A 12364-nucleotide genomic window follows, 5' to 3' on the forward strand; every position below is an offset into this window, starting at 1 on the left:
CTCCGCCTCTCCGGTTCAGGCAGTTCTCCTGCCTCAGCCTCCCAAGTAGTTGGGACTACAGGTGCACGCCACCATGCTGGCTAAGTTTTGTATTTTTAGCAGAGACGGGGTTTCACCATGTTGACCAGGCTAGTCTCGAAGTCCTGAACTCAGGTGATCCTCCCATCTCCCCCTCCCAAGGTGCCAGGATTACAGGCATGAACCACCGTGCCCGGCCTATTTCCAACTTTTTAACCCATTCCCTGTTTAAGAAAAAAGTGCAGCTCACTGCCAGTGCAGTATTCCCAGGGCAAACAGAAAATGGGTTAAAAAAAATAGAGGTTTGGCCGGGTGTGGTGGCTCACGCCTATAATTCCAGCACTTTGGGAGGCCAAGGCAGGTGGATCACTTGAGCCCAGGAGTTCAAGACCAGCCTGGGCAACACAGTGAGACCCCCGTCTCTATTTAAAAAATTATTTAAAAATAAATAATGGAAAAAAAGATAGAGGCTGGAAATCCAGATTAGGACTGAGTAAACTTCCACCTACTGGCAATGAGCTAAACTTGGACAGACAAAACGGGATACCACAAAATGGGCTTCTGGGGCGCCGTCTGTCTTCACTTTTTCCCAGTTTATAAAATCTTCAACAGTTCCTATATTCACTTATAAATAACAAAGTAACTCTTTCAAAGTGAGTTTTTAAACTGAAAATCTTAAGATTTAATTTAGCCACATATACTTCATCAAACGATGGGAGAAACCACGTTCCAGAAATAACTTCTATAAGATGATTCCGTTAGTGGAAGTTGGAGTTAGATTTTTCTCATGCCCTGTTCTGCATCATCCGTTCTGTATTTCACCCTCTGCACTATTTGGGGTATTTCTAATGTCCTTTTCCAAATAAGAAAGTCATTGGTAGAGATCTGGGGCAATGGCGGTAGAAGGCATCGAGGCGCTTGTGGGCGTGGGGTGGGTGGTCTCAGGTGCTCCCCTCTCTGGCGCTCACACTGTGTTACTGACTCACTCTTCTCTCTGTGTGTGTGGTCCCCGTGCAGGTTAGTCTTCTGCTGTCTCACTGAAAATTGCTGCAGCTCCCTTGGAAGAGTGCTTCTGCTCAGCCCAACTCTCAAACAACTAGACCTGTGTGTGAATCACTTAAAAAATTACGGCGTGTTGCATGTGACATTTCCCTTGATATTTCCAACCTGTCAGTTAGAGGAGCTGCAGTAAGTCTCCCACAGTTGTCCTGGATGACCGTGTTTCTACTGCATAAGGGCTTGGGTGGTGGGGTTGGTGACAGGGATAAGATTCCAGTGATGGCATCATGGGTGACAGGGGTATGGGAGCATGGGCTCCCCAGAATAGGCGACATGAAAGCACGGTAAGATTCGTTGGCAAAACCTTTTAGCTCAGAAGGAGCAGAGTTCACAAAATCTCTCAGATCCTTATCACACGGAGAAGGGTGCCTGGGCCGGGCCCCTCCCCCTGCCCCCGGGTGGACGTAACATGGGAAAATGCCACAGGAGAAGGGACCCAAAGATCCCGCCCTGGCCTGGCTTACAATTTCTGAGGCAGTGAATATCTTTTGGGGTGGACAATCATAGGGGCATCTTTCTGTTGGGAAATAGCTTTATTGGAAAACGGATGCATTGGGGGAGGTGGCCATATCCAAGCCACTGGTACCGGCCAGAGACGTCTAATTTAGGCATGATGCAATGGCCTCTGATTGAACTTCCAGGAAAAAATAGGTAACAAGCCACTACAGCTTTCTGAGTGTGCCTCATCAATAATGCTGAATAATCAAACTTCTCGTATTTTCTCAGAAGTAATGAGTCTCCCACTTGCCTGAAAAAAAAAAGTTTAAAAAATTCCTTGGAGTTGTTTAATTTTTGAACTCTCTTGAGAATGTTCTACCTCAAATGTCTTTTTTTTTTTTTTGGCTCAGAAATACGAGAAACTGATTAACCTAAAAGCATCTCCTGTTTATAAAATAGCAACACTGTGGCTTGTGAGCTCCTGAACTGAAGTGCTTACTAGACTGTGTAAGAATATGCCCAGCCGTATGGTATCTTAAGTTTATTTCCGTCTTGTAGTTGTAAGTTAAATCCATGCTACCGTTGTAATTTGGTACAAATGGGCAGGTAAAATAGGAAATTGTAGGGATATCTTTTCTTTCTAGAATCTTGCTCCTTTGACAAGGCAGTTCAGAGAAAACTGCCTTGGGGAAAATAATATAACCCACCTTCCCTTTTTTCTCATGGCCCTTAGTTTGTACTTACTAGGTTGAGACAAATTCACTCATGCTGTAGAACAGGGGTTAGAAACCTTTTTCTATAATGGACTAGACAGTAAATACTCTGGGCTTTGTGGGCCATAATGTCCCTGTCACAACTTTTTTTTTTTTTTTTTTTTTTTTTTGAGACGGAGTCTCGCTCTGTCGCCCAGGCTGGAGTGCAGTGGCGCAATCTCGGCTCACTGCAAGCTCCGCCTCCCGGGTTCATGCCATTCTCCTGCCTCAGCCTCTCCGAGTAGCTGCGACCACAGGCGCCCGCCACCACACCTGGCTAATTTTTTGTATTTTTAGTAGAGACGGGGTTTCACCGTGGTCTCAATCTCCTGACCTCGTGATCCGCCCGCCTCGGCCTCCCAAAGTGCTGGGATTACAAGCGTGAGCCACCACGCCCGGCCCCTGTCACAACTATTTTTAACTCTCCCATAGCTCAAGAGAGGCCATGAAAGATGTCGAATGGGTGTGGCTATGTTCCAATACAACTTTATAAATAGAAAACAAAGTTGTCTAGATTTGGCTACCAGACCATAGTTTGAACCTTGCTGTAGACTCCAAACACATTCTTCTGTCATCCTTCAAAAATTATCTCAAGTATAACTGTCCATTTTGTCTATTACCTACCCAAACCTGGGTAGGGACCCCCTCTATGAGCTCCCATAGAGCATGTGAAACCCCGCATTATTTGTCACCCTTTATTTTCCTCTAAGTTTGAAAGCATGGATGTGGTTGGCACATCATTAATGCTCTATATATTTCACAGACAGAGTTTTGCTGTATTGCCCGGCCCAGTCTCAGACTGCTGGGCTCAAGTGATCCTTCTGTCTCAGCCTCCTGAGTAGCTAGGACTACAGGCATGCACCACCCAGCTTTTATAACTACTAAATGAAAAATAGGATTTTCTGGAATCTGCTTTAATATCTGCTTATTCAGTATTTAATATACATTCTGTAACAAAGGTAGAATGTATGTTAAATGTCAGGCACTCCTCTAGGCTGCTGGGCTGCATCAGTGAACAGAATAAATATCCATGTATTAATGGATCTTGTATTAGCACTGGGGGAGATAGGAAATAAAACATAAGAAACTTATGTATTGTTAGACCAGAGGTCAGCAAACTATATTACCCAGGGGCCAAATCTGTCCCTCTGCCTGTTTTTTATAAAGATCTTACTGGAACATAGACATTCATCTACATGTGTTTCATGCATGCATTTGTGCTGCAGTGGCAAAATTGAGTAGTTGTGACAGAGGCACCATGGCCAGTGAAGCCTAAACTATTATCTGGCCCCTTATAGAAAAAGGCTGTCAACTCCTGTATCAGGCAGTAAAAAGTGCTATGGAAACTTTTTTAATTCAATACTAAGGGCACATAATCAGGAGTGCTGAGGATAGGGTATGGCCATCTCTAAACAAGGTCAATGTCACCTCATTGACAAGGGGACATTTGAGCAAAGACTTGGAGAAGGTTGTGGATGGAGTCATACAGATCACTAGAATGGGGCTTGCAAGCAGAATGAATAGTCGGTGCAGAGCCAGTAACATAGAAACGGCCAACTATGCTCGAGAATCAGCATGAAGGCCAACGTGGTGCGGCAACGAAGTAGGATTGTAGGAGTAGATAATGGGGGAGGCGTGAATGGAAAAACAAGATGGCAGGTCACGTGGGAGAACATGGACAATCGTGAGTACTTTGCTTGCTTTGAGAAGAAGGACTATTTGGTAAAATTTTCTTTATAGAAAGAATGTATTCAGCCCTTCTCAATGTTGGCTTTTGACATGAGTACTGAAAGGCAGAAACGTGAATGTCAGAGGAGGCTGCCTAACATAATTCTTCAGAATCCAAGCTCAGGATCGCAAAGGTATAGGTTGAATGTATGTGGCTTCCCGGGACAAAAATGCTTAAAACATTCTGGCCTCAGTTTCCTTGTTTGTAAAACCAGGATAAGAGCCCTGTGATCACTGAGTTTAATGTGCATTAGGAGTTTTGAACGATACCTGGTATGTTGTAAGTGACCTGTAGATGTTAACACTGCTCTTGTTTCTGTAACCAATTCCTTATTCATGAATGTCACAAGACGGGTCCAAGAATGCTTAATGATCTGTGAAATAAACCTTTGGAGACAGGTGGTCATGACTCTAGCTCATGTTTCTGTTTTGCAGTCTGTCTGGCTGTTTCTTTAGCAGCGATATCTGTCAATATATTGCCATAGTTATTGCTACTAATGAAAAACTGAGAAGCCTGGAGATTGGGAGCAACAGCATAGAAGATGCAGGAATGCAGCTGCTATGTGGTGGTTTGAGACACCCCAACTGCATGTTGGTGAATATTGGGTAGGTGCCTGGTGGAGAAAGATCCCTGCCTTTAGCTAGGAACAGCTGAAGAAAAGCACAAGAGGAAGTGGATTGGGAAATACAATACCTCGGACATAATGGTCTAGTGTTTGAAATGGGGCTTTTATTGCACAGTTAGTTCTTTTGCCCAAAACTTGGAGGGATCTAGTAGATGTCCAGTTCTCACCCATCTCAGCTGCCATTTTTCCTCAAGGATTTGGCCCTATCTTACCTGTGCATATTCGTTGCAGGCTAGAAGAGTGCATGTTAACCAGCGCCTGCTGTCGATCTCTTGCCTCTGTTCTTACCACCAACAAAACACTAGAAAGACTCAACTTGCTTCAAAATCACTTGGGCAATGAAGGAGTTGTAAAACTTCTTGAGAGCTTGATCCGCCCAGATTGTGTACTGAAGGTAGTTGGGTAAGTTGCTTATTTTCCTTGGTGATGGGGAAATTTTTTTTTTTTTTTTTTTTTTTTTTTTTTTTTTTTTTTGAGAGACAGAGTCTCACTCTGTCGCCCAGGCTGGAGTGCAGTGGCGTGATCTTGGCTTATTGCAACATCTGCCTCCCAGCTTCAAGCGATTCTCCTGCCTCAGCCTCCTGAGTAGCTGGGACTACAGGTGCCCGCCACTACACCCGGCTAATTTTTTCTATTTTTAGTAGAAATGGGGTTTCACCATGTTGGCCAGGATGGTCTCAATCTCCTGACCTCATGATCTGTCCACCTTGGCCTCCAAAAGTGCTGGGATTACAGGCGTGAGCCACCGCGCCTGGCTATGATGGGGAAAATTCTGTGTTAAGATGATCTAGGACCTAGGAGATGATGAGAAACCCTCTTGCCAGTTTCAAATACAAAAAAAAAAAAAAGTCATTCCTCTTGGGAGATTGAAAATGTATGCCTAGTTCTTAAAGCAGAGGATGTACTCAATGGTGAGTAAAAGATGACAGTTGATATTATACTTGATATAGACAAAAAGGGTTCTATGTTTGAATATTTTCTATTTTCTTTCCTCCATTTGGATGTGCCCCTCATTAGCAGAGAATAAAAATAGGCAATTCTCAGTCTATTTCATGTTTCCAAATCCATTAGATTCCTCTCATAAAGCAAAAGTTCTCTTCCTTTCTGTGTTAGCTAACTGTTGCCAAGTATGTTACCACCAACTTGGATTAAATGACACATTATCTCGCAGTCTATGTGAGTGTCAGGACTCCAGCTTAGTTGGTCATCCTTGAGATCTCTCATGAGGCTGCAGCCAAGATGTCATCCAGGGCTAGGGTCAAATCTGAAGGTCTATCTGGGAAAGGAAGAATCAGCCTGCTTCTAAGATCATGTGGTTGTTGGCAGAATTCAGTTCCTGTAGTGCTGTTGGGCTAAGGGTCTTAGTACCTTGACAGCTATTGGCTGGAAGAGGCCCTCAGTTATCGGCAAGAAACACTGAAAAGACTCGCTCTCCAACTCTCAAACAGCAACTCTTTGTCAGGTTTTTCAAGGCAATAGAGTTGTTAGCAAGGCAGAAGTAGCAATTCTATGTAGGCTCACCAAAAAAGTGACATCTCACCATATTTGCCTATTGGATAGAAGCAAATTTGGCCAGGTGCTCTGGCTCATGCCTGTAATTCCAGCACTTTGGAAGGCTAAGGCGGGTGGATCACTTGAGGTCGGAAGTTTGAGAACAGCCTGGCCAACATGGTGAAAACCCATCTCTACTAAAAATACAAAAGTTAGCCCGGCGTGGTGGTGCATTCCTGTGATCCCAGCTACTCGGGAGGCTGAGGCACGGGAATCACTTGAACCCGGGAGGTGGAGTTTGCAGTGAGCCGAGATTGCACCACTGCACTCCAGCCTGGGCGACAGAGCAAGACTCCGTCTCAAAGGAAGCAAATCAGAGGCCTTGCCTACGCTAGAGGCGAAGATGATACAAGGGTGTGATTGATACAAGGTGAGGATTGTTAGAAGCCATTTAGAAGCTGCCTGTCAGCTTCCATTCAGACTGTCACATATGTAGAAAGGTCTGGCAATATCTAGCATTCCGTTTCTACCTGCCTCATTTAAAGGAAAATCATTCAGGTTACTGAGCATTCAATTAGAGACTAAGTATAAGCATCCTGGTGACCCATTGAAAAATGCAGGCGGGGCAACTCATTTCCCAGTCATGTCCAATTTTCCTCAAATGGAAAATGGGGATAATTATCTCAGAACTCTTAAAGATTAAATGAGATCACAGACTCAATATGCTGGAGACCCTACTATGAGTTATTTTGTCATCTCTAAATAATTTTTTCATCAATATGGATGTTGAGTCAAACTTTCAGATGCATAGAAAAACCCATAAACATTACAAATTTTCCAAATTGCTTATTCTCTTTATTTCCCCCCCACCCCAGGGCTCTTTTCACCTTCAAATATATAATGTATTTATTCTATTATCTAATTCCTTCCACTAGAACATGAGCTCCATGATGCCAGGGATATTTTTCCTTCAGTATTATAGGTGCTCAAAAAAAAGCAAACTGCAGAAATGACCATATTTCAGGTTATAAAGGTATTTGTGCCTACATGCTAATTGGGACACTCACATGCAAAGAGGGCACAAAATAAGTGGCTGAATTCCCCTTTCTGATTTGGAGAAAGAAACGTGAGCATGGGCTGCGGTGTAAGTGTGCCTCTGTTCTCTAACTATGTGAATTTTTTCTTTTTTTTTTTTTTGAGATAGGGTCTTGCTCTGTCACTCAGGCTGGAGAGCAGTGGTGTGATCATGGCTCACTGCAGCCTTGACCTGCCAGGTGCAAGTAATCCACCTCAGCCTCCCAAATAGCTGGGACCACAGGCAAGCACCACCACACCAGGCTAAGTTTTTGTATCTTTGGTAGAGATGGGGCTTTGGCATGTTGCCCAGGCTGGTCTCAAACTCCTGAGCTCAGGTAATCTGCCTGCCTCAGCCTCCCAAATTGCTGGGATTAGACGTGGGTCACTGCGTCCAGCCTGTAAACATATTTTAGTTGGAAACTTTGACCCTCAGTATTGGAACCTATAAAGTCTTGAATGGCATCACCCATTGTGAGGATGTAATGTGAGATGCATGGAAAGCATTGAGTGCATAGTAGTGTTGATTACTACTAATATTACTTCAAACAGTTCTCCCAGTGGAAATCTTGTCTTACATTCTAATACTTAATGGAGAAATCGCTATCTCAGGGTTTTCAGTCTGGAACAGATTTTTGTTTCCTCAGAGATGGCTTGAGATACTCCCAAGAATGCCCAAAGGATGCCATATGGGGAATTAGTCATTGATGCGACAAAGCTGAGGCCTCACACGTAGCATTAACGGAGTTCTCTCTCTGTTTTCCTTCAGGCTTCCATTAACTGGCCTGAGCACACAAACCCAGCAGTTGCTGATGACTGTAAAGGAAAGAAAACCCAATTTGATCTTTCTGTCTGAAACTTGGTCTTTAAAGGAAGGCAGAGAAATTGGTGTGACACCTGCTTCTCAGCCAGGTTCAATAATACCTAATTCTAATTTGGATTACATGTTTTTCAAATTTCCCAGAATGTCTGCAGCCATGAGAACGTCAAATACAGCATCTAGGCAACCCCTTTGATCATGTTCTACGTAAACAGTATTTGTTATAAATTACTACCATGACTGGAATGCAAGAGAATGAGGACTATAATTTTCCTATTTGATGTGTGTGTGTGTGTGTGCGCGCGCGCGTGACCTTGATCCAGTCAACCACTTCAAATTCCTACACTGTCTCAAGAGTATTAAAAGGATTATATGAAGTAATAAAGGATAAAATGCATTGGAAAAAGCTGTGAAGCATGATTCATCAGTGGGCATTGTGGAGTAACACTGAAAAAACTATGATCCTTTCATGGTTTGTTTCTTGTTTTTGTTTTTTCTGAGTTTTGTTTTTTGTTTTTGTTTTGGTCTAGGGAGAGTTGTTAGAAGGTAACCCTAGGAATCCTTTGAAATGAAATCCTCATCTCACCTTCCCTCCTGACTTTGTATTCCTGCTGCACCCTGTTCATCCCGGATCTACCTAACACCGTAACTGGCATTCATTTCCGTATCTCCCCCTCTCTTAGCCAGCTCTGCTCACAAACTTGTGCGTGTTCCATGAGATGAAGGGTGACTTCTCTAAGCTGTGGAGAAATGTCAGAGATGTGTGGCCTCAGAAAAAGCCTCTCCTTTTCACCTTCTTTCAGAAGAGGGAGTTGAACTGGGCATCCTCTGATAATGTTTCCAACCCTGACTGTATTTACAATGCCCCATTGCTAAGCATCTGGTTGCTGTACCTGATAGGCCACCACAGGTGAGGGAAACATACTCAAGTTGGGTAGGTTTTAGGGTCTTTACGTGCTGAAAATTGTTTTTCTTTTTTCTTTTTTTTTTTTTTTTGAGGTGGAGTCTCACTCTGCCGCCCAGGCTGGAGTGCAGTGGTGTGATCTCAGCTCACTGCAGCCTCCGCCTCCCGGGTTCAAGCGATTCTCCTGCCTCAGCCTCCTGAGTAGCTGGGACTACAGGCACCCGCCACCACGCCCAGCTAATTTTTGTATTTTTAGTGGAGATGGGGTTTCACCATGTTGGCCAGGGTGGTCTGGATCGCCTGACCTCAAGTGATCCTTGCCTCGGTTTCTAAGGAGAACTGTCCTAATTTCTCCCTTTGACAGTGTTTCTAGAACACAGGGGTAAACAGTAAACTGTAGGGTCCAGCCCCACAGGGTCGGTGGGCTTCTCCCTGTGTGCAGTGACAAGAGAGTGTAGAAATAAAGACACAAGACAAAGAGATAAAAGACAGCTGGGCCCGAGGGCCCACTACCACCAACGTGTGGAGACCGGTAGTGGCCCCGAATGTCTGGCTGCGCTGTTATTTATTGGATACAAAGCAAAAGGGGCAGGGTAAAGAGTGTGAGTCATCTCCAATGATAGGTAAGGTCACGTGGGTCATGTGTCTACTGGACAGGGGGCCCTTCCCTGCCTGGCAGCTGAGGCAGAGAGAGAGAGAAGACAAAGAGAAAGACAGCTTACGCCATTATTTCTACATATCAGAGACTTTTAGTACTTTCACTAATTTGCTACTGCTATCTAGAAGGCCGAGCCAGGTGTACAGGATGGAACATGAAGGCGGACTAGGAGTGTGACCACTGAAGCACAGCATCACAGGGAGACGGTTAGGCCTCTGGATAACCGTGCACGAGCCTGACCGATGTCAGGCCCTCCACAAGAGGTGGAGGAGCAGAGTCTTCTCTAAACTCCCCTGGGGAAAAGGAGACTCCCTTTCCCGGTCCGCTAAGTAGCCGGTGTTTTTCCGTGACACTGAGGCTACCGCTAGACCACGGTCCACCTGGCAACGGGCGTCTTCCCAGACGCTGGTGTTACCACTAGACCAAGGAGCCCTTCTGGTGGCCCTGTCTGGGCATAACAGAAGGCTCGCACTCTTGTCTTCTGGTCACACCTCACTATGTCCCCTCAGCTCCTATCCCTGTATGGCCTGGTTTTTCCTAGGTTATGATTATAGAGCGAGGATTATTATAATCTTGGAATAAAGAGTAATTGCTACAAACTAATGATTAATGATATTCATATATAATCATATCTAAGATCTATATCTGGTGTGACTATTCTTGTTTTATATTTTATTATACTGGAACAGCTCGTGTCCTCGGTCTCTTGCCTCAGCACCTGGGTGGCTTGCCGCCCACAGTAAACCTGAGCATTCTGGTCCCACATTGAGCCAGGAGCTCAAGCCAAGCACCTGGCTCAATGTGCCACTGTCTCGGTCCAGCCGGGGCATGGATGGTGTGGCTCAGAGCCAGGCAGAGGTAAACCTATTTTGCCCAATGCTATTGCTCACCCTCAGCTCTGAGCTCTTCTCATGTTTGAGATCTTTATGTTCTGCCTTTTGCTCTAAATGTACAGAAGCACTCACTGGGGTGGTCTTGACAACAAGCTCTGTACAGGGAAGTGTCAGTCACCATAAGCTGGGGCACCTGAGTCCCTAGTTGGAGACAGGCTCCTGGACCTGATCTCCCCACAGAGATGTCATGATCATGTCATCTGTAGTATCTCTCAGTGACATTGACGCAGTGAGTCTGGGGCTTCTCTGATGAGAATATTTTATTCCCAATGCAAAACCTCCTCAGCCACTTCTGATAAATGCAGCTTCTGGAAATGATGTGAAGATCCTGATGAGTAGCAAAATAACTGGCTAAAAGTGTTTTCTATGTTCCTTTACAAAACTGTGACTTCAGAATCAAGTCATAATGAGCTGTGGAAGGAAACCTTGAAGATGAATCAAAGTATCTCTTACTGTAGTTTCAACTGGACATGTTCTTCGATTTTTCTGACGTGTTTTTGAAATAAGATCATCACAATTTTTTTTTTTTTTTTTTTTGAGACAGGGTCTCTGTCGCCCAGGCTGACGTGCAGTGGCACGATCACAACTCACTTGACTTCCTGAGCTCAAGTGATCCTCCCACCTCAACCTTCCCAGTAGCTGAGACCACAGATGCACACAACCATGCCCCCCTAATTTTTTGTACTTTTAGTAGAGAAGGGGTCTCACCATATTGCCCAGGCTGGTCTTGAGCGATCCATCCAACTCAGCCTCTGAAAATGCTGAGATTTCAGGTGTGAGCCACTGCGCCCGGCCAGACTATCACAATTTAAGGAAACCTCTTGTTTTCCCATGACTGAAAATTCTGAAGTCATTGAAGCATCTTCCCACCTCAGTATTGTGCATCCTTAATGTCTACATACTCCATGGCATATTGTAATTGGTCATCCAGGTTACCTATGTAGCCCTGCCTCCTGTGCCTCTCCTTGGAGAAACAGACTTCCCTTCTTTACTCTAGATAATTTGCACTAAGAGGAAGCATTCCTACAAATAGAGAAAAGCCCTATTTAGAGCATATAGAGCAATAATATCAGAATTTCAAAATTTGGTTTAAAATTAATGGAGTGATCCCACTGTAAGTTTCAAGGTAGGGAATTTTAAAAGTAGTCTTTGGTAAAGCAGGAATTAAACTGGGAAATAACTGTCAAAATCAACCTTTGTGGAAAATTTGTATCTAATAATTTACAACCTCCAGGGGAACCATGAGTGAAGAAAGAAGCTGCTTAATTTCAGGAAGAGAGTTGTGGCTTTTTTTTTTTTGACAGAATCTCGCTCTGTCTTCAGGCTGGAGCGCAGTGGCACGATCTCGACTCACTGCAAGCTCCTCCGCCCGGGTTCAAGCGATTCTCCTGCCTCAGCCTCCCAAGTAGCTGGGAATACAGGTGCCCGCCACCACGCCCAGCTAATTTTTGTATCTTTAGTGGAGATGGGGTTTCACCATGTTGGCCAGGGTGGTCTGGATCTCCTGACCTGGTGATCCGCCCGCCTCGGCCTCCTAAAGTGCTGGGATTACAGGCATGAGCCACCATGCCTGGCTGAGTTGTGGCATTTTAACTCACCGACCTGCTCTTACCCACTCTGCAGCTTGATCAGGCTGCTGAGAACATGGCGTCCCTCACTCTCAGGCCAGGGTGCTGATGCCACAGGATGAAGAATCTTTGTTCTCAAAGAATTGTGGTTGTGTGCCTCCATCTATCTTAGTGTTTCCTTGAAGGGTTGGCTCAAGGGCTTGCCTTTATTTCACCCTTTTTAGATCTACACAGACTAAAGCCGATTTCTTGGGGGTGCCAGTGTCATTAAAAGCACACAAAGACAAATATACTTGCTGAAGTGGCCTGGGTAAGGGATAACAGGGAAAACAGAT

At 44.7% G+C, this 12364-nt stretch overlaps 1 protein-coding gene across 10 annotated transcripts in view; it reads left to right on the forward strand.

The window, feature by feature from the left end:
- NLRP11 (NLR family pyrin domain containing 11) overlaps positions 1-8412 on the forward strand; it is a 41539-nt gene extending 33127 nt beyond the window's left edge. For 7 of the 10 annotated variants that reach the window (XM_063615261.1, XM_055236791.2, XM_063615265.1 and 4 more), the window contains 4 exons: positions 1036-1206; positions 4431-4601; positions 4853-5023; positions 7956-8412. In XM_063615261.1, coding sequence (XP_063471331.1) covers positions 1036-1206; positions 4431-4601; positions 4853-5023; positions 7956-8202 — 760 coding nt within the window. In that variant the 3' untranslated portion in view covers positions 8203-8412. The remainder of the gene's footprint in view (positions 1-1035; positions 1207-4430; positions 4602-4852; positions 5024-7955) is intronic. The other 3 variants (XM_063615266.1, XM_063615263.1, XM_055236792.2) reach the window with 2 other exon arrangements.
- The last annotated feature ends 3952 nt before the right edge of the window (positions 8413-12364 follow it).

Source organism: Symphalangus syndactylus, chromosome 13 (genome assembly GCF_028878055.3).
Source record: "Symphalangus syndactylus isolate Jambi chromosome 13, NHGRI_mSymSyn1-v2.1_pri, whole genome shotgun sequence".
Classification (NCBI taxonomy): domain Eukaryota; kingdom Metazoa; phylum Chordata; class Mammalia; order Primates; family Hylobatidae; genus Symphalangus; species Symphalangus syndactylus.